This window comes from Culicoides brevitarsis, chromosome 2 (genome assembly GCF_036172545.1).
Source record: "Culicoides brevitarsis isolate CSIRO-B50_1 chromosome 2, AGI_CSIRO_Cbre_v1, whole genome shotgun sequence".
Lineage (NCBI taxonomy): Eukaryota > Metazoa > Arthropoda > Insecta > Diptera > Ceratopogonidae > Culicoides > Culicoides brevitarsis.
In genome coordinates, this window is record NC_087086.1 from 1410385 (window position 1) to 1432358 (window position 21974).

Below are 21974 nucleotides of genomic sequence, written 5' to 3' on the forward strand. Positions count from 1 at the left end.
TTTATTTATTTATTTAATATTATTTTTGCGTACAAGAGAGAAAGACAAACAACGGATATTAAATTGAATTGATTGCCCGTAGTCAATATTTACGAATAATGAATAAAATGATAATTAATTGATGTAAAAATAAACAAAGATCAGCAGCACAGAGAAACCCTCCTTTTACCCTCTCACATGATCCGCCGCAAATGTCAAACGACAAACACAACATTTGATTGACATGCGATCGAAATTCAACCCAAAAATTCAATTGAAAGGCAAAAATAATAAATAAAACATATCAAATGAAAAATATTTTTTTTTCCAGATTTTAACAAAAAAAAAATGTTATTTATTGAAAATCGTTATTGTGACGCACAAATTTTTAATTAGTTTAACTTCTGATAACCCAAAAAAAAAAATGAAAAATTTTATTCTGTGTTGAAACTCAAATCCATTTAGGTAATTTTATGCCGTTAATGAAAAAAATAGTTAAAAAAAAAATATTTATTGATAGTTGATTTTTTCGAATGGAAAATATAGAGACCTATTTAGGAAGAAATTTAAATAAAAAATGTTATTTTAGGAAATTTTAATTAAGAGTTTTGCTCATCGAGTTATTCATAGGGAAAAGAAAGTTAGAGATAAATTTTATGATTTGTCATCAATTTGTAACTTTTTGTATTTTCTATGAAAAAAATAATATAATAAAAATAATGACCCATGTTAAATTTAGGGAAAAAAAGTAAACTATAGCGATAAATAATAATCGATAAATGTAAGAAAAAAACGACCTAAAAAATAAATGAAATTTTGAATCCTGTGAAAATTTTTTTTTTTTTGCATTTTTTGAAGGATTTTAGAAAGATTTAAGGTTTGTAAAAAAAATAATTTTAAAAAATTAATTTTCGTCAAATTTCAATATTTTTTTTTTGTCAAAAAATTTATTTAATTTATTTTTTTTTTAATTTTTCTAAAATAAAAATTTGAATAAATTTTTAGAATGTTTTAATTTTAAGGCGATTCAAAAAAAGAAGAATAAAAAATTAATTAAAAAAATAAGAATTAAATTTTTTTTGAAGAATCTAAGAAAATTCTGAGGTTTGTAAAAAAAATAATTTAAAAATTTATTTTAAAAAAATTTTAAATTTGTCGAATTTATTTTTTTTTAATTTCAAGCTTTTAATTTTCACAAATTTAAAACAAAATTGTCAAAATTTTTTTTTTTTAATTTTAATTTTTTTTCAGAAAATTATCAATTCAATGCAATTCAAAGAAAGAAAATTGGAAAATTTTATCTCTTTTCAATAACATTGTTTTTATAAATAACATGTCGTCTCCATTCTATATAGCAAGGACACAAACCTTGTAGCTCAACCTTTTGTTGGGTTGTAATCGCCGGACAACAGTAGACCAATGACTTGAGACGAATGAAATTGATAATTTGAATTAGAGAAAGGCGATTTTTGGGACCGATTTTTGATCCCAGTTTCAAGTTTCTTGTACAAGTCAAGTTAATATGGGACCCATTTTTGATCCCAGTTTCAAGTGCTTTGTTCAAGTTTTGTGCTCAAGAAATTTAATTCATGCGGATTTCATCATGAATTCACTAAATCATGTGTTTTTCATTTGTTGCAAACTCCCGATGCGTCCTTTAATTCCTTAAATTTTCTCATAAAAGTCAACGATGGAAACTCGAAAGCAATCGCATCAGTGCGTTTGTTGTCTCACAAAGAACGATTTGACAGTGCTGGATGCGGAAAAACGAAAAACTCTCAGCTCATTTCTCCGTGTTTCAGCCAAAAAGTTCTCCGAGTCTCGGATTTGCATCAATTGCAACAGCACTCTTTCGTGCGTCGATCGATTTCGGCAAAACGCGTTATGGGCTCAAACGATTTTGGACCGATGCAAGCTGAAAAACAGCTTTTTGAGCAGCGTAACTGACGAATCTGTGAGTTCGTCGTTTGACTCGATCCTCAATTGGATGAACGATGTCACAGTAATTCTGAAATATTACATGACGGATCTGAAGGAGGAGATAAAAATTGCCGAATATGAGGAGGACGAGGAAATTGAACATGAAGAAGAGCTTTTTGTGGGAAGTGTCGACGAGGGAAATATCAAAAAGGAAGTTATGGAAGTCGAAGCGTTGGAAGAAGTTGAAGAGGAGATAAAAATGAAGCACGAAACGAATTCGGATGTCGAGGAAATGGATTACGATGACGATAACGACGACGATTACATTCCCGAAAACGAAGAAGAAGTCGAAGAAAAGGAGGAAAAACCAAAAGTTTTTCAGAAAAAAAGGATTGCCGTGTATCAAGAACCCGATTCTGAGGACAAATCCAAGTTCGTATGCGACTTATGCGGAAAAGGATACGCTGTGAGACAAGATTTGACGTATCACATGAACGTTCATGCGGGTAAATTTCCTCAAAATTTCCAAAAATCCTTAAAATTTTTAATTTTTCTTCATTTTAGGTGTCAATCCGTTCGTTTGTAACATCGATAATTGCACAAAATCGTATCCTCATCCACGAACATTGAAAGTACATCAACGCGAAATGCACAATGTATGGAATGGAAAGCCCGTGGAGAAGCCAACTGTCGTAAATAAAGATCCTGAGTACGAAAAAAAATTAGATGAGCTTCGAGATGAGAATTTCGACATCGACAAGTACTATTTAGAGGAGAGAAAAGGACAAAAACGCCCGTATCAATGTGCAATTTGCTCCAAATATTACAACAAAACGGAATTTCAGTATCACCGTTTCCTGCATTTGCGTTTAAAGCCCTTTAAATGTGCAGATTGCGATAAAGCTTACGCAAGTCCCTTCGAATTATCCAAACATTTCCGCAAAACGCACGAAACGAACAGCGAAAGTGACGGCGACGATCGAGAAAATGTCAAAAAGGAACATTCCGAGGACGAAAACGAGCCAATTATGGAATTAACGCCGGATAATTCGATGCGCGACACGAACGACGACACAAAATTGTATCGAGATCTCGAAAAGTACTTTGTTGATGAGCGACGCGGATGTCGTCGTGCCTACGAATGTCCCGATTGCAAGAAACTCTATAGTCGGGGCGAGCTAAAGTATCATTTGAACACTCATAAGAACATAAAACCATATGCTTGTGCGGTTGAAGACTGTGACAAATCATTTTCAAGCCCGCGCGATATGAGAGTTCATGCTTTGAAGTTTCATAAAATTAAAGTTAAGCCAACAAAGGATTATAGCATGAAAAATAGCAGAAATTCTATTAAGAGAGAGAAAAGTGAGAGAACTCTTGGAGTTGAATATAATAAAATTAACGTGATTTGCACGGTTTGCGGTAAAAGTGTGAGGAAAAAACACTTTAGGGAACATTATCAAATACACATCAAGACGGATTTCTCTTGTCCGTACGAGAATCAAGGCTGCAAAGAAGTTTTTAAGAACAAAATGAAACTTACGTCGCATATCCAAGCGAAACATGATCCTGAATATACGCCGCCAGCGGAGAATTCTTGTATGTGTGAGCATTGCGGGAAGAGATTAACAAAGGGTCAGCTTAAATATCACATGAATCTCCATTTGGGTAAGGAAAAAACATTTTAAAAAAATTATTTTTTCTTCTTTAAATTTGTCAAAAAACGAAAATTAAAAAAAAAAATTTTTTATAAATTTAAAAAAAAAAAGAATTTTTTTTTTAGAAAAAAAAAATTAAAAAACCCTTTTTTTTACAAATTTAAAAATAAATAATTTTTTCTTTTCAAAATTTGTCAAAAAACGAAAATTTTAGAATTTGAAAGAAAATTTTTTCTGATCAGTTTTTTTAGAAAAAGATTTTATTTTCAAAATAAAAAAAAGAGAGTTTTTGTAAAAAAAAAAAAAAATTATAAATTTAAAAAAAATAAATTTTTCTTCTAATTTTTTTTTTTTTTTTTTGTAAATAAAAAATAAAAAATTTTAGAAAAAAAATTTTGAAAAAAAAATTTTTTTGATGAATTTAAAAAAAAAATAATTTTTTCTTTACAAAATTTAAAAAAACGACAAATTTTGTGAAAAAAATAATTAAATTTCTCTTTAAAAAATTAAAAAAAAAAAACAATTTTTGAAAAAAAAAATTTTTTTCAGAAAATTTCGACTTTTAACTAATTTTCTCTTTCATTTCAGGTCTCACGCCATACGCTTGTGAATATCCCGAATGCAACGAAGCATACCGCAGTCCAAATCTCCTTCGTCAACACATTGCCGGTTATCATCTCAAGCAAATGCGCTTCAAATGCCATTACTGTTCGAAGCGTTTTAACACAAAAGAAGAGCAAGAAGAACACAAAAAGGAAAATTGCGGCGTAAAAACCGCAACTTGTCACATGTGTGGCAAAACAATGAACAAATTTAGCTTAAAAAATCATCTTTTGGTACACACGGGCGAGAAAAATTGGGTTTGTGAGTTTGAGGGATGCGGAAAAGCGTTTATACGACGCGACAAGCTGCAACAACACAAAAAAGTGCATTCGACAGACGATCATTACATGTGTCAGTATTGCAATACAGGTTTCCGATATAAATCGTGGCTTGATACGCATATCGAGAAGAAACATTCGGACATTGTGACGTTAGGGGAACGCATTTCGTACCAAATTATCGATAATTAAAATAAAATTTAGAGAATTAAGAAGTGTTAAAGAAGGTTTTTGATTGATTTTTGTCCTTTTTTGTGCATTTCAGGATTAAAAATTTCATTTTTAGGCGAAAACAGGTAACTTTTTTTAGTGTAAATTGAAAATTTGTGTAATTTTCATAAAATTCAAGTAGAAAAAAGCTTTTTGAAAAAAAAAAATTTTTTAAAGAAAATTTAAGATAGAAAAATTTTAAAACTAATAATTATAAAAAAAATCATTTTTTCAAAATTTTTATAATTTTTCATTAAATTTCAGGAAAAAAAAAATGAAATTTTTCGCTATTAAACGATGATTCATCAAAACATTAATATGATTTTACAAAAAGACACCTGCTCAAATGTACATAAATTCGAACATTCAAAACTTACCTCTCTCAACATGTGGTTGTCTAATAACCAACAATGTAAAAGTACTTCAAATACATTTGCTTACAGTTATTTGGTTACTAATTTCAGTGCAAGGTTAAAAGTGAATTGCAAAAAATCACAAAAAAAAATCATAACGAGATTTGTTGGTGCAACATTGTTCGAGAATTTCGATCATGATCGATCGATTTTTACTTGGAACGACAAATAATGACAAACGCTGAAGTATTTTCTGACTCTACTCAACATATTACAATAATTTATTAAAGTTCTAATATGAATTTTTGTGTTTAGCTTATTTCCTACTTCATAAAATTATTTTACTTCAAAAGTACATTTTTTTTAACTGACTCGACGACAAATTTATTTATTTATAAGAAACATATTTTTTTTCATATTTACACCTATTATTTATATTTACGTACTATAGAAAAGTTGATTTTTTGTTTAAATAATTAAAAAATTTAATTTTTTTTATGGAAGCTTTTCGCAACGACAAACACAACAAGAAGGAAACAAAAACCAATCCATGAAAATGCCTTTGCAGTCGTTATCGGGATCGTAAGCGAGAAGTCGATGCCATTTGTATTTTTGCTCACAGCCACAATCGCCGGCACAACGATTAGTTTGAACATTTCTGAAGAAGAAAAAAAGATTTATCATGAAAAATTTTCAAATTTCGAAAAATTTCGAAAAACATCAAATTTCAAAAAAAATTTCAATTTCGAAAAATTTTCAAATACAGAAAAATTTAAAAAAAACATTCAAATTTCAAAAATTTTTCAATTTCAAAAAATTTACAAATTTCGAAAAAAAACTTAACTCACGTGCAAACTTCTTGATGAATTGCTTGTTCAAAATGTTGCGTATTAACAATTGCTCGAATTTTTCCTGCTGAATTTGAAGCCCAATACGGAGTTACAATTTCAACTTTTGATTCGCAAGCATCAGAACTGAAAATTTTTTGTTTAATTTAAAAAAAAATTAAAAATTGTGACAAAATTTTATGCTTACCGTCCCGTGCCTCCCGTTATTCCTCCTCCGCGATTTCGCCCGCCTTGTCGACTTTGCCGCTTATTCCGTTTAATTTTAGCAAAATACGAGTCTCCCGTTGGTCCTGCTTCGCGTATCGGATCCGGGCCGCTTCCCGGAGGTCCTGACATTTCCGCTGCCCAATCCGGTTCAAATGCATCGCCGCTGTTGCTTCGCGTATTTCGTTTCCTCTTTTTACTTTGCGACAAAACACTTCCGTAATCCTCGTTCATCTCGAAATCGCCATACATTCGTTTCATCAGCGCTTTGTTGTCATCAATGAATGCCTCGATTTTGTCTCTGCAAAAGAAATTTATTTAAAATAATGCATTTCATATGTATGTTAATTCAATAATTTTTATGGCGATTATACAATCGGCGGTCATTTTTTGTGCGTCATTTGAATTAAATCACAAATTCGATGGGAAAATTCGTTAGAAAGGATTTTTCGCACTGTCATGGAGAAATAAAAATTAAATTCGGGATGAGAATCTGGTGTGAAACGATTTTTTTTTTTTGTAGTCGACGACACATAACACTTCAACATATTATTTATATTTATTTATTTATAAGGGAAAGTGGTTTTTAATACATTTTAACATATCAACAAAAACATGAAATTTGTACAAAATACAAGAGAGGAGAAAAAAACTGCAGCTTATAAACGAGTTTTGGACTTTTTTTTCGATTTTTCGACGGTTTGATGCGTGCAAGGTGCTTATTATGAACTACGATGAACAAAGAGAGGCGAAAGAAAAGGAAGACGACGCACATAAAAAAATCGACGACGAGTGTTATGAGAGCAACATTTACATAAAAATATTTAAAAAAAAAATATAAAGCGACTTACTTTGGATATTGACTTCCAGCTTGCGGGCAAAATAGTTGATGATTACGTTTGATGCAAGGAGCGCCTCGAATCACGTCGCCGCGCACATTTAGACCTAATGCCACAGATAATGCAGTCCACCATATCTGAAAAAAAATTTTTTTAAAATTAATTTACAAGTCGTCTCCATCGAAATTGAAAAAAAATTAATTTTTAAATAAAAAAAAATAAAATTTTTTGAGCAAAAAAAAATTTATGAAAAAAAAAAAAAATATTTATTTATTTAAATTTTTTTTATATATATTTTTAATAAAAAAAAAAACATTTTTTTAATATATTTTTAAATAAAATAAAAAAAAATATTTTTTAAATATTTAAAATAAATAAAAATATTTTTTAAATATTTAAAATAAAAAAAAAAAATTTAATATTTAAAATAAAAAATAAAATTTTTTTAAATATTTAAAACAAAAAAAAAATAACCTTTAAAATATTTTTTACTATTTAAAATATTTATAAAAACTTTTATTTAAATATAAAATTGAAAAAAATTTAAAACTTAAGAATTCAAATTTGAAAAAAATTTTAAAAAAATTACTGAAATTCATAAAAACTTAACCACACCCTGCCCTTTCTCTTTTCCCCAATCGAATGTCCTTGCTCCATATGATTTAATCTCTCATATCCAGACAACAAGCACACACATTCGTAACCCTCGCACAGATTTAAAAGTTAAAACAAAAGCATATTAACATTTATTATCTTTGTTTTATTTTTTTGTTGTTTTATGTCTCAATACGCGCGTTTTTTGATTCATTTCAGCGATAACGGCATTTTTTTACGAGCCTCAGGGATAAATTCTTCATTACAGACCAGTTTTAATGAGCACACGTTCAATTTTAATATTTTTTTTTATTTTCAATTTACAACAAAATGAGTCATGGATTTAGTGAGCTACCGTTTTTCCCTTCAGAAATCCATGACGAAGCAAAGAACAAAAAAAAAAATTCGACACAAAAAACCCAATAAAACAATTTTGTGAATTATATCCGCTTCTAATGAAGGAGGAATAACTAAATAAATGGCAAATAGAGATATCCGCAATTATGATGGATTAGCGTGCGTGCTCGAGTTTTAAAAAAATACATTGCAAACATTATTAATTAGTTTAATCAAACAGTTTTTTGTTTTGTATTGCAAAAAGAACTCGATTTATGGCTGTTAATGTAAATATTTGTTACAATTTTAATGTATATATTAGCGAGACAGTGGGTTGAAAAGATGCTAAAAAGTTAAGGAATGACGGAAATGATTTGTCTTATAAGGAATGTTGCATCATTGTTTAAGATTTTATGATGATAAGATGCATTGTTGAAGATAAAAAATTAAAATTATGAAGTACTAAAAAAATTTTGAGAGCTAACTTTTGAAAAACTGAACAAATATTGAGAGCTAACTTTTGAAAAACTGAACAAATATTGAGAGCTAACTTTTTAAAAAACTGAAATAATTTTAAGAGCTAACTTTTGAAAAACTAAACAAATTTTGAGAGCTAACTTTTGAAAAACTGAACAAATTTTGAGAGCTAAGTTTTTATTAAAAACTGAACAAATTTTGAGAGCTAACTTTTGAAAAGTGAAAAAAATTTGAGAGCTAACTTTATAAAAAATAACAAATTTTGATATTTAAAGCTGAAAACTGAAATTTTCATAAACATTGGCCTAAAATCCAAACAAAAAATATCCTTTTAGACCGCCGTTCTTCATCTTGTTAATAAAAACCACATACAACATAACAACTAAACAACAACCGTTTTGATGTAGGTAAGACAAGCGTTAAAATGTTTTTACGCTCCATCGTGCAAGTAAGATAAGTCACATAAGCATCGCCATACAACGCGATGCATGCTTTAATGCGATTTTTCATTTTAATTACAACAAAAACAACAACAAACAGCTACAACAATATGCTTTAAATATTCAATAATAATTTAATTTATTTAAATTTACGCACGATATTTTGCCTTTTTGTGCTTTTTATACACTTGGTTCATTGTCGATATTTTATTGACTCTCGACAAACTGCTCGCAACTTCTCTAAAATGTTGCTGTTTGGATTATTGAACTGCTCGTTGCAACGAAAAAAAAATGAGTTCAAGAATTTATCGGAGACACGTTTTTTTTTCTCTCTCAATTGTTTCCAACTTCCTTGTTCTCAAGTTTTTTTTTCGCGGTAAGTACGCTGATTCATTGACGAATGACGAACGAGGATCTTTTCTTCTTTGACGTCTTTTGTGACGCATTTAATTGGAACATGCACCAGATACAGCGAAAAAGGAAAAAAATAATTATTTTTTCGATTATATAAATTAAAACTTTCAGGTAGTCGACGATTCGTTTCGTTTTACATTAAAGTTGTTTAGGTGTGGTTGGCAGTTTATGATTCCAGTTTTCAACTTTTTTATTTTTTTTTTTCATTAATGCGCGCGACATATGTTAAACGCAAAAATCAGACAATAAATGTAATAAGAGTGACCTTGCTTCAATTATATTATTATGATAATCGAATGCTCAAAGGGGGAGTTTCTTTGTTTTCGATTTTTTTTTAAACTTTTGTTGATCGATAAATAAATAAATAACACTTAACGTGTGAGTAAGTAAAGTAATTGAAAAATTTCCAAGAAACTGACAATTTATTTTATTTATTGTTGCTACTTTTAAAGCCTTTGAGAGCGAGGCAAGTAAATGTAACGCGTGTCAAATTGAGTGAAACGAATAAATTATCTGATTAATTAGTCGTGTTTAGACGAAAATCAATCATTTGTGTTATTTGAAACGGTTTAGAAGTAATTGTCGGATTATTTTTTGTCTGTTTTTATAGAACTTTTTTGATTGAAAGTCGCTCAGAAACATTTAGACAGGAAATAATCGTTTTTGTTTATTTAAAATTATTTAAAAGGTAATTTTTTTTTAATTAATTTTTTTTTTGTGAACTATTTCAGATTTTAATTCTTATTTTATTAAATTAAAAATTAAATTTAAAAAAAATAATAAATTTATTAATTTAAAATTAAATAAAATTTTAATTTAAATTTTTTTTTTATAAGACAAAAAAAATTGTTTTACATTTATTTGTTTTTCGAATTATTTTAACTTTTCGAAATTTCATAAAAAAAATATAGAAGAAATTTTTCATTTTAATTTTTTTTTCAAAAATTAAAAAAAAATGAAAAAAAAAATTTTCGAAAGACAAAAGTTTTAAATGAATTTTAAACAATGAAATTCATCAACAAATGCTTTGAAGTGAAAAATTCCAAGAATTACTTCACAGTTCTCTTTAGAATTTCACACGATTATTCATTTTCACGAGTCATTAATTTGAAGCAAAACTGAAAGAAAATTTCCATCTTTGAGAGTTCAAGAGACAATTGGTCGTCTCTCATCTTAATTTTCAACAGATACTTAAAAAATTTCTCAAGAAGGTTTTTCCATGTAATAAAAATTTACATAGTTACTTCAAAAATTTAAATATTTTTTTTAAAACAAATTTGTAAATAAAATTTTCGAAAAATTCCTTAAAATTTATTTTTTTTAATTTCTTTAATTTTAATTTGTTTTTTCAAATTTTTTGATGAACTTATTTAAAAAAAAAATTTCAAATTAATAATTTTATTTAATTAAAAAATTTTATTATTTTTTTTAATTTCTTAAATTTTTTTTTCAAAATTTTTTATGGGTTTTATTAAAAAAAAATCCTAAATTTTAAATTTTATTAAAAATAAAATTAAATTATTATGTTTTCATCACTTTCTAAATAATTTACAATTTTTTTTAACTCAAAACCTTTCTTTAAGTATTTAAACGATCATCAATAACAAATTACAACAAATTACTTAAATATCAATTTACTCTAAAAATTACCATCGTACGTTACTCCGTAAACGACAAAATTCAATTTTATCTCTCTGTTAAAATAATGCGACGTTCCTCTCCTCTTCAGTTTCAGTTGCAGTCGAGAAAAAGGTGCAAAGACATTAAAAAATTGCATAAACAACACTTTAGGACGGTTATAATCGACGATTTCGTAACAGTACATCAACGTACGAAACGACAAATAAACAAACAAATTTATTGAGCAGTTTTTAGAAGCGCGACTTGCTGCGATATTCAACAAAAAACTAACTGTGCGGTTTCTTCAAGTCTGTGTAAAAATTGTAATATTTTAATGAGTTATGAATAAATATTGCAGCCTCTTCAAAATAATTATAATTTTCACACGGCGCGCTGTATTTTAAATGGGTAATTATTTGAAATTCATTTCATTCATCATTCACGTGATTGATTCGCTGCACCTGATTTGTGGTTAATTCTTGATGTATTTGCCTTTTTTTGTTGCATAACTGACGAGATGCGCGAAGAAAAAGTCAAAAACCTGCCACAAATTTTAATTTTTTTTAATTAAAAAAAAAACTCTTGTAACCATAAAAGGCACAAAAAAGTGTCACTTACGCCTCGCATCGACAAAACGAATTAAAATGCTAATCATGAACTTGCGATTTTTTTTTTCGTATTTTGGTTAATGATCTCAATCCCATCGTTAAAATTCAATTCGGCGTTCGGAGTTGAGTCGGTGAGAACAGCAGACGAAGAAGAATTGTTTGTCACATCAAAATATTGACAAATATGGAAATTTTTGAGCGCGTTCCATTTCATCCTTCGGTAATTAGCATGCGCGTCGAGTTTCTTACAGAAATTGAGACATTCACGTTTTTGCAAAAAAAAATCAAAAGTTTTAGTCATCAAACAATGAATGAACAATGACGACATGATCGGGCACGACAAAAAAAGACGAGTACTTTACAAAGTAGTTGCTGTGTTTACTCAGTGAACTCACGTTAATGTAATTAATTGTCTTTTTAAGAGGCAGGCGATGAAACTTGTGTTGGTGTGAATATCAATCAGAGCGTTATCGAGGCGATGCATCGACGGAGATTGCACTCGATTCGTTCAGGAGCGACACGAAGAGAGACAAAAAGTGATTCACTTGCTTCAATGATGACGAAATGCTTCGAGTACGGCGAGGCAAAGTACTTTGCGAGAATGAATGACGCGAATTGCCGAGAATCTCCAAGATGTGATGTAAGAATTTGAATGGCAGCAACCATATGTTAGAAGTTGTCGTTGGCTGTCGTGATGCGGATAAGTGAGTAACATGCCTTTTAGCTCTTTAAGATGTTCATTCGCGGATTTCTAATAGTTTTTGCATCTCTGAAGAATGAAAAAAATTTTTAAATTTTATCAAATAATTTGAAGTTAATATTAATTTTTTAAGCTTTAGAAAGCTTCAACTTGTTAAAACTTAAAAAAAAAAATTTAACTTAAATTTTTTGAAAATCGATGAAAAATCATTCCAAAAATGCAAAAAAAAATAATTCTTAAAATTTAAATTTATAAATAATTTTTTTAAATCGATTAAAAATCATTTCAAAAATGCAAAAATTAATTCTAAATAACTTAATAATTAAATTTTAAATTTTTAAATCGATTATATATCATTCCGAAAATGCAAAAAATAATTCTAAAAAAATAAATTTTTAATTTTTTTAAAAATCGATTAAAAATCATTCCGAAAATGCAAAAAATAATTCTAAATAATTAAATTTTTAAATTATTTTTTTTAAATCGATTAAAAATCATTCCGAAAATGCAAAAAATAATTCTAAAAAATTAAATTTTTATTTTTTTTTAAAATCGATTAAAAATAATTCCAAAAATGCAAAAAAAAAAAATTAAAAATTAAATTCTTTAAATTAAATTTTTAAATAAAATTTTTTAAAATCATTCCAAAAATGCAAAAAATAATTGTAAAAAATTAAATTCTTTAAATAAAATTTTTAAATTAATTTTAATTCGAAAATCATTCAAAAATGCAAAAAAAAAATTCTAAAAAAATTAAATTCTCCAAAAAATCATGAATTTATGATTTTTCATCTCACAATAAGTCACAATACCTCATTCAAATTTTTTGTCTCAGACGGAAGCAAACACCTTATCTTATCTATTCACCTGTTTTCGTCGTGTTTTGTTGATAAGATTCACTTTTGCACCGAAATCTACATCAAAATCCATTTTCAGTCTATTTTTGAACATCGTCAACAATGAACCTCTTTCCATTTTTAACGCTAATTTGTTGTTTACTTCTCCCATCATGCCTTGCCATCTTCGGCGGATCATATGTAACAGATCAAACTGACTACAGATTTCAAGTTTCCATCCGTTTGAAGCATTTCGAGTCGAGTTACGGCAACGGATACATGTGCAGCGGAACAATTATTTCCAAATATTCGATTTTGACCTCTGCACAATGCGTTTATCATTATCAAGATAAGTAAGTATTTTTTTTTGATTCGTCACTTTTTGATAAAAAAATTTGTTTCGCAGCAAAATTCGTGATCCAAAGGAATTTCGTATTGTGATGGGATCGTTATGGCGTTCGAAATTTTATCCAACGTTGCTCGAAAGGGACATTGCCAAAATAACCATTCACAAGAGTTTTAACAGCGATTCCTCAAATCATGAGAACGATTTGGCGATTTTGCGTCTTGTTACAGCTTTACCGCAAGTTGCTCGTGATATTGCTCCCATCGAACTTCGGGCATCGAACAATACGAACAATTTGATCGGAAAAATCAGTTCTTGGGGAGACACAAATCCTGAAATGCCGACTGAGTTTTCGGATGTTTTGAAGAAAATTGATGTTTCCGTTCAAACTGCTGACAAATGTCGAAATCTTATTGGGACTCTTGCGCCGGGTCAACTTTGTGTCACAACCCGCACGAATGGAAGCACTTGTTACGGCGATTTGGGAGCTCCTTTCATCGTCGATCGACAACTCGTTGGCTTCGTTTCGGAAGAAAAAGCATGCGGACTGACTTCGGATCAACCAATTGTCTTAACATCCGTTGCTTACCACAAACGATGGATTGACGCGAACGCAGGTGTGAATTTAAAATCCTTTTCTGTGTTAACGACACTCTTGGCAGTTGTTGCGTTGATAAATTAATCAACGTGCGAATAAATTCCTCAATAATCAGTCACTTTTCACTTTTATTTCTACCCTAATTAAGTCGAGTTAACGGAGACAATGATTCATCTCGCGCTTTAGAAAAGTTGTTAAGTTAATTAAAAATGTGTAAAAAAAAATATCGACGAGGAAACGTGCTCAATTGGCGCTTTATCGCGATTCCATGTTTGTGTTTTGCGGTGACGATGACATGACAAAATCGAGTTATTTTTATAAGCCGGATGAGAAAGAGTGTAAAGAACTTACCGGAATTTGTACAAAAGAACTATTAGGTAATGCGGGATTTTGTACAACGGGTACAACAGGAACTGTTCCATTATTGCCAAGGAAAATTGGGCCTTGGATGGGAGTTACGTTTGGCGGGTGTTGAGGTCGATCATCTGAAATGAGAAAAAAATATTTGAAAAAATTTTTTAGAGAAATTTTAAAGGTAATTTTTTTTATTTTTTACTTTTTTCAGAGAAAAATTTCAAAATATTAATTTTTCAAAAAATTTTTTTTAAAAAATCTAAAATATAAAGCTTAAATTTAATTTAAAAAAATCCAAATTTGATTTAAAACATAAGAAATACATATCATCAGACATTTTAGAGTATTTCAAATTTTTTTTTAAATTTTATATCAAACGAAAAATAATTTTTTTTTTCGATATTTTAACTAAAAATTTAAGAGGTTGAAATTTTTTAGAAGAATTTATCAAAAAAATTAAAATTTTTCTCTGTAAACCAAAGACAAAATTAACAAAGAAATAAATTTTTGTTCAAAAAGTTTCAAAATCGATTCCCTGAATTTAAATTATTTTTTTGAGTACATTAAAAAAATAGATTTTTATTCATATTGAAAAAGAAAAAAAATTAATTTGAATTTTTTTATAATTTTTTTTTAATTTTTTTATAATTTTTTTATTTTTTAAATAATTTTTTCATATTTTCATGAGTTTTTATTTAATTTTTTTAAAAAATATTTAAAAAAAATTTTTTCATTAATTGAAAAATTTTCATTAATGAAAAAATTTTAAATTTAAAAATTTTCTTCAAAATTTTAGTTTTTTTTATAATTTTTATTCAAATTTTTCATGAGTTTTTTGTTTAATTTTAATTTTAAAAATATAAAAAAATTTTTAAATTCTTTTTCATTAATTTTTTATTATTTAAAAAAACATATATTTTAGATTTAAAAATTTTCTTCAAAATTTCAAAATAATATGAAGTTCAAAACTAAATTTTGATAAATTAAAATATTTAAATCCTAAAAAGAATATTTTAAAGATACAAAAAAAAATCAAAATGACTCAAAAGAGACGAAAATTAAACTTTAAAAAGCATTTAATGCAATTTTCTGTATGTAATCATGTTAAAATGCAATTCTTGTCGAGCATCAATCAAAAGCAGTTCCCGTTATGGGATTGTCATCTTCTGTAGAAACTCGTTCAATTTTATTGAGAAGGTCATGACAATGAGAGTGAACATCATTAATTCAATAAATCCTTTGAATGAACGTCTGTCGTATCTCAAATCAAACAAAAAAAAATCTCTAAATTTCTCAACTTTCCATGTTTCCTAATTTGTCGATCTATAAATAACTTTTGACACGCCTTCCATGATCAAATTTATTGTTGTTTGTGAAACCTGTCTCTCTGATTTATTGAAATTATTAATCAAGCACGAGCGTAAGGTGTAAAAAATAATGCGAGTTATCAAGAAGAGCAATGAACTTCCTTACCATTCTCGTCGTCGTCGTAGTAATAATCATCTTCCTCATCGTCATCGTAGTCGAGAACTGCGACACTTTGCGTCTTTCCGCCGCTTCCTGCTTGAACTTTGACATATCCTCCGGGTCGATCGGGCACAGAATTCTTGCTTTGTTTGTTATTCGTCGCCTGTCTGTTGTTATTATTGTTCTGTGTCGGCGTCGTTTGGGGCGTTCTTCCGCGCGAATTAAAATACTGAGTCTTCTCCTGATTTTCTGATTGGCGAGCGCCGTAACTACTTTCGCCAAAAGTGCGCGTCGTTTGCGGGAATTGCGGATGCGGTTGCGTGCTGTGAGGATAGCCCGTGTGTTTTGTCGTCGAAGTTGTTGGTCGACTGTTTTGTTGTTGATGCTGCTGCGGATGCGGCGGTAAATAATGATTGTTGTTGAACTGCGATTGCTGCGGATTATTTTGACGCAAGGGAGGCGCAGCATACGGATTGTTCGGATAATATTCGGGAGCGAGAGGAGGATGAACAGGTTGATGTGCTGCGGGATCGTAAATTAATCCGTTGACAGCATTTGCTCCTGCAGGTTGAAATCCGGAAGCAAGAGCACTCCAATTTGGTCCTGTAGGCCCAATTGGCGATGTGAAGGGCAGTGAATAGTTCATTAAAGACATTTTTGATTGCTTGAAACTTTTTTTTCGTATAAATTAATATAAATAACTTTTTTTTTATTTAAATAAATTATTAAAATTTCACTTTCATTGTCTCAGAATCTTTCTAAAAGTTTAAAAATGTTAAGATCGTTCATAGATAAATTTGTTAAAATGTTCCTTCTTTACTCAAATTTTGATTCTAAAACCAAATTTTTCTCAAGAATTCAAAAAATTGGCCTTTTTGTTTAAAATTCATTTTAAAAAATTAAAAATCTAAATTTTTGCTCATTTCTTGAAGTTAATAAAATTAATAAATTTAATTTTATTTTTTAAAATAAAATTATAATAATATTTTTTTAAATTATAATATTTTTAAAATAATTTTTATATTTTTTTCATTTTATTAAAATAATTATTAATTGTAATTTTATTTAATTTTTAATTATTTTTTTCTTCTTCTTGAACTTTTAAAAATTTAAATTTTGATTTTTTCTTAATTTCTTATGCTGAATAAGAAAATATATTAATTGAAAAAAAAATAAATAAATATTAATTAATTAAATTAAATAAAATAATTTAATAAATTTAAAAAAAAATAATAATTCTCAAAATTCATAAAAAATCTTAAATTTTTGCTTAACTCTTGGATGAGAAATAAGAAAAAATGTAAAAATAGAAATTATTTTTTTTAATAAATAGAAATTATTTTTTTTAATAAATAATTTTAATTTTAATAATTTTGTTTATATTAATTTATACCATTTAAAAATTGTAATATAATTATTATTAAAAAGTAAATAATAATAAAAAATTATTTTTAAAAAAATAAATATTATTAAAAATATTGATAAAATAATAAAATAAATCTTAAATTCTTTTTTTAAATTAATTTTAATAATTATTTTAATATTTTTAATAAAATTCTAATTCAATTTTTTTTCTTTAATTTCTCATCCAAGAGTTTGGCAAGTTCCTCAATTGTTTAAGGCCTTCGACAAGGTCGAATATTTTGCCCAAATATGGCTTGACCATCAAATAGAAAGTGTTTATCTTTCTCGCACATATAATCACCGCCGATGATCATCATCATCTATTCATTCACAAAAATAGTAATAATAATAACGTTGATCGCACACAGAAACCGCGCTCGGGTTATGCAATAAAAACGCTACACACAATTTTTTTTTCTTTTCTTTCTTTCATGACAAACACCTAATAACATGATTTATCGTTGATCGTAACTTTTGGACGTATCTTTTTACATGTGAGAGTCACAAAAATTTTTTCACTTCTTTTATCTAAAAATATTTTTTTTATACAAAAAAAAAAAATTTGTAACTGCAACTTTTTTTTTTTGGGGTAAATATTTTATTGGATTTTCTATACGACGACTGTACGAATATGGAGAGAGGTGCTCTTGATTTGAATAAATTTTATCTGTAAATGTAGGACACACGGAGATAGATGATGACGATCGGAATGTTGCGAAGAAATGTTGAGTTTCCGTGTATCAAAAACCCAATTTTTAACTTTTTTGCCTTGAAACGAGCAAAAAGAAGGAACTTTAACACAAATATTTGTATGAACGATCTAAGTCACCTTATTTTTCAAAATATTATTTAATTTTTATTTGCTTTTCATCACCAAACGAAATAAGCGACATAACGTTACCGACAATAATAATCGATATTTAAATATTTTTTCTTGTCTTTCAAAATTTACTCGTTATTTCATCATTTTTTTTTATCACAATTGTGTTAATTTAAATGCACTTAATCTCAATTTGATGCGAATTTCATTCACATTTGATTAATTAGTATTTATTATTAATTTTTTTCACGATGAGGAAATTTCCTTTTAATTTTTCGTCTTTTTTTTACATAACACACACGAATTAATTTATTATTATTATTTTTTAGGCACACAAAACTTCATTTCACGTGTTAACGCGATCAAGTGTGGACAGAGACTGAATGTTTCATGCAAAACAACGCAGTGTTCATGTTGAAAAATATATTCAAGACAATCGCGCTGACTCTTTTGTGTCTGTTTTTTGTGTATATCACATACGGCGATGTGTGGATGGAAGGAGCAAACACACAAGTAAGCTTTTTTGTGACTTAATGTAAATATTGGTATTATTTAACAAACAAACTCAGCTGCTGAAGCTCCGTCGAAGGTGTGAGAGAATAATTTTTCGAGAGATTTTTGTCCTTTTGGCATCATAATTGGCTCTTCATGAGAAAAGTTTGACCTAAAATTGTCAAAAATGATTAAAATTCATTAAAACTTTAAATTTTTTAGAGGTTATAAGGCAAGATTTTCGATAAATTGAGAATTAATTACCTTCCTGCAGCGATCTATAGTCGACAAGTAGCACGCATATCACCCACTTTTGCCGTTATACTTGAAATGAATATGATTCATGAATGTTGTAGGCACCATATACGTTCGTATCATATGTCAGTAGTAAGTACAGATCAAACGAAAGTGAAACTGTTCAATCATTCTTTTTCTTCTGTTTCTCTCTTGTCTCGTATCTCGCATCTACAGGTTGAAAAAAAATCAATTAATTGTTTTTATTTTATTATTAAATATAAAAAAAATTAGCGAAAATTTCGTATGTAGATCAAGGTTGATGAGAAATTTACTTTACTTTCGATTTCATTTCATAACCGGCTTTAAATTAATTTTTTTTTTTTTTTTTTTTTTTTTTGAAAAAATCAGAAAATTAAATTCAATTCTTGGATGAATAAATGAATACAAAGGTAAAACTAACACGAGACACGTTCAGTTAAAGTTGAAGCAAATCGTGCAGCGCCTTATTAGTGCAGTGCGCCCGATAAAAATTCAACACTAAACTCTCAGCTCAGAATAAAGGTTCGATTGTTTTGAGTACGTTGTAAATAATAATAATAATAATTGTGTATGAAAAAAAGCAAATAAACCTTTTAAATTAAAGGTGATTATTATCGCACGGAAATGCCATTAAAAATTGTATTTATTAGTAATGATTTGCCTCTGCGGCTTAAGAACATTAGAATTTCCAATTCTCATCGATCGATTGAAAACGTCAAAAGAATTTATGGGAATAAAAATTGTTATATAAGAAATTTGTAGCTGAAGGTTAAAAAATGATCAAAATTGCATTAAGATGTATGAAGCCCGTTATTTGTTTGGCGCACACGTGAGTCGATTTTGACTGAAGTGATACTGTTATATGCTGTCAGGTAAGTATACCAGTACTGCAGCGATATCTGTTGGTAAGCTATGAAAAGGCTGTAAAACTTGAAAGTTGTATGGTAAGTTTTTCAGTTATTGTTTTGTTTCTTTGCCTTATTCGTGACTCAATATGAAGTTTTGTTTTATAAGACTTAAGTTTTGTTAGGCATAAAATATTTTTTTTTAAATCTAATGAATTTTTTTTGTGAAAAATTTTAAAATATTTTATAGGGATTCTGAAAATTCTTAAACTCCAAATTTTTAAACATTAATTTAAAATATTAAAATTGAATTAATTTTTTTGAAGCCTCAAAGATTTTACTAAAAAAATATTTTTCAATTTTAATTTAATTTTTTTTTTTAATTTTATTTAATTATTTATTTTTATTAAAATTGAAAAATATCACAGCTTTTAACATTTATGCTTAATTTGTTCCAAAGCAATTTCGAAATTATTCCCTTTTCAGATTTTAATTTCTTTAAAATTTCTTCATTTATAAGTTTTGTTCCTCCTCAATTTTATTTTATTTTTTTTTTTTAATTTCTTCATTTAATTTTTTTTTATGAATTTTAAAAAAATTATAATTCTTTTTAATTTATTCAATTTTCAGAAAAATTATTTTTTTTTTTAGTATTATTCTAAATTTTTAGAATTTTAAAAAAATGTATTTAAAAATAATTAATTTTAAAAATAAAAATTTTTTAAAAAATATTTAAGAATTTAAAAAAAAACTTACCAAAATTTATATTTTTTTTTTAACTTTAAGTTCTTTAATGAAGATTTTAACGTAGAATAAAAATCCTTTCTCAAACGAATTTCAAGTTTGAATTTTTAACTATTTGCTATAAATAAATTTATGCTCATTCAACAACAAAATTTCCTTTCCGATGTTTGCTCTGAAATTACAAACATCTATATTGTGCGATGTCTGAATATGCAAAATATGCTAATGATGCTCGTTTATGAGATATTAATCATTGCTTAACTTTTTTGTCTTTGACCGACAGACACTTCTTCCATTCATTGATCGATCCATAAAATTGAATTGATCCATAAAAAAGTTTGAAATTTTCATTCACTAAATCTCGCAAAATATTTAATCTGCCATTAATTGATTTAAATATTAGACGTTTATGGAGATTATTTTTCTACTCTACTACGAGAGTTCATTTTTATGTAAATGCCGTGTGGATGCGTGTAGAAAGCTGTTCAAGGGTTGATTTCGCCATTTTATCAACTTTTCAACCTACAACACAACCCGAGTGACATTTTATTTTTATTTTTTTGTTTTGATTTCTCCATCGCCGCGATGCGATGCGACCAAAACACTTGTTATTAACATCGCATCGCGCATACTTAGGGGACAGGTTCAAGTTCATTGATTTTAAATTTTTCGTGTCAATTCATATGGAGATTTTTTTTGATCGGTGTTTTACGACCGGATTACCGTTATCATGATAATTTTCTTTTTCACGGTCAACTTCGTCATTTGCACCGTTATTATTATGCATATTTAAACCGAAAAACTGATTTGTGAGATTTTCGATGAATTACCACAAAAAAAAAATCGACCACACATGTACGCGCGACGATCCATACCGGCATCGAGATTATAAATTAATTTCTTATTAATAGGTAACGCATAAATGTGAGGGAGACATTTCTTCATCTTTCGGTGTGTCATCTGTGTGCAGTATCGTGTCGCATCGCCGGCAGGTATTTAAAACGTATTTCACGGTCATCGTCGGATTTTTTTTTTTAATTTATGAATAAAATGACTTATTTCACTCTTCTCCGTACAGCAACTCACGATAACACGATCGACAGGTGCTACGATGTGTTTTGTTATCGATGAATGGATGAGTTTTTCCTTGTGATTGATTGTTTGTCACTGCAGCGATGTTTTGTAATCTATAAATCACGTCGTCGTCTTGATGAACTTCAATCACGAACTCTTTTCGTGCCACACTTGTCGCAGCTTGTCTCATTTATGTCATCACACGAAAATCCTAAAAATACGAAAAATTGTTATGAAACCCGTGAATGCGTAACAACTGCAGCAACTCAACAATAAGAGAATCTAGAAAAAAAAAGTGAAAGAAATATCATTTTTTGCTGCACTTTACTGAAAATTATGTGCGAGACATGAGAGAAAAAAGTCTGTCGACGATATGGTAAAGTAGGTTAATTTCTTGTTGTTGAACAAATTGTGTGACCATGATAATAAATAGTAGCTCGCCACGCACGAAGTTGGCTTGACAATAACGCGTCGCGTTAAGAGAGAGATGTGAGACGTGAGATATCGGCGATGCGGTGCATCAATTGTCGTCAAACAATGCATTGACGACCCAAAATGCATCTCATTGCAATTTTTTAGCAACTTTTAATGCTCTCGTTGAAGACAGTAATGCTCTTGTGTAACATGTCATCATCAT

General features: G+C 28.3%; 3 protein-coding genes across 3 annotated transcripts; 2 read left to right on the top strand and 1 right to left on the bottom strand.

Moving 5' to 3' along the window:
• The first annotated feature begins 1669 nt into the window (after positions 1–1669).
• Positions 1670–4665, top strand: LOC134831213 (zinc finger protein 546-like). The gene is made up of 3 exons (XM_063844884.1): positions 1670–2405; positions 2464–3567; positions 4146–4665. The coding sequence occupies exons 1-3, from the start codon at positions 1670–1672 to the stop codon at positions 4628–4630; spliced, it is 2325 nt and encodes a 774-aa protein (XP_063700954.1). The 3' UTR covers positions 4631–4665.
• Positions 4666–5429: 764 nt separating this feature from the next.
• On the bottom strand, positions 5430–16337 carry LOC134832543 (protein spaetzle 3). Its single transcript, XM_063846603.1, has 6 exons — positions 15689–16337; positions 14213–14346; positions 6905–7029; positions 6037–6354; positions 5850–5975; positions 5430–5659 (listed from the first exon to the last, which is right to left on the bottom strand). The coding sequence occupies exons 1-6, from the start codon at positions 16335–16337 to the stop codon at positions 5497–5499; spliced, it is 1515 nt and encodes a 504-aa protein (XP_063702673.1). The 3' UTR covers positions 5430–5496.
• Positions 13035–13979, top strand: LOC134831163 (brachyurin-like). The gene is made up of 2 exons (XM_063844824.1): positions 13035–13270; positions 13324–13979. The coding sequence occupies exons 1-2, from the start codon at positions 13041–13043 to the stop codon at positions 13943–13945; spliced, it is 852 nt and encodes a 283-aa protein (XP_063700894.1). The 5' UTR covers positions 13035–13040; the 3' UTR covers positions 13946–13979.
• Positions 16338–21974: the final 5637 nt, after the last annotated feature.

Excerpts from the sequence above, each read along its gene's own strand:
- LOC134831213 (XM_063844884.1), top strand. The coding sequence starts at position 1,670 with ATGGAAACTCGAAAGCAATCGCATCAGTGCGTTTGTTGTCTCACAAAG. Across the intron at positions 2,406-2,463 it reads TCACATGAACGTTCATGCGG|GTGTCAATCCGTTCGTTTGT; the intron begins GTAAATTTCCTC and ends TCTTCATTTTAG. Across the intron at positions 3,568-4,145 it reads TCACATGAATCTCCATTTGG|GTCTCACGCCATACGCTTGT; the intron begins GTAAGGAAAAAA and ends CTTTCATTTCAG.
- LOC134831163 (XM_063844824.1), top strand. The coding sequence starts at position 13,041 with ATGAACCTCTTTCCATTTTTAACGCTAATTTGTTGTTTACTTCTCCCA. Across the intron at positions 13,271-13,323 it reads GTTTATCATTATCAAGATAA|CAAAATTCGTGATCCAAAGG; the intron begins GTAAGTATTTTT and ends TTTGTTTCGCAG.
- LOC134832543 (XM_063846603.1), bottom strand. The coding sequence starts at position 16,337 with ATGTCTTTAATGAACTATTCACTGCCCTTCACATCGCCAATTGGGCCT. Across the intron at positions 14,347-15,688 it reads CTACGACGACGACGAGAATG|ATGATCGACCTCAACACCCG; the intron begins GTAAGGAAGTTC and ends TTCTCATTTCAG. Across the intron at positions 6,355-6,904 it reads GCTGGAAGTCAATATCCAAA|AGACAAAATCGAGGCATTCA; the intron begins GTAAGTCGCTTT and ends TTTCTTTTGCAG.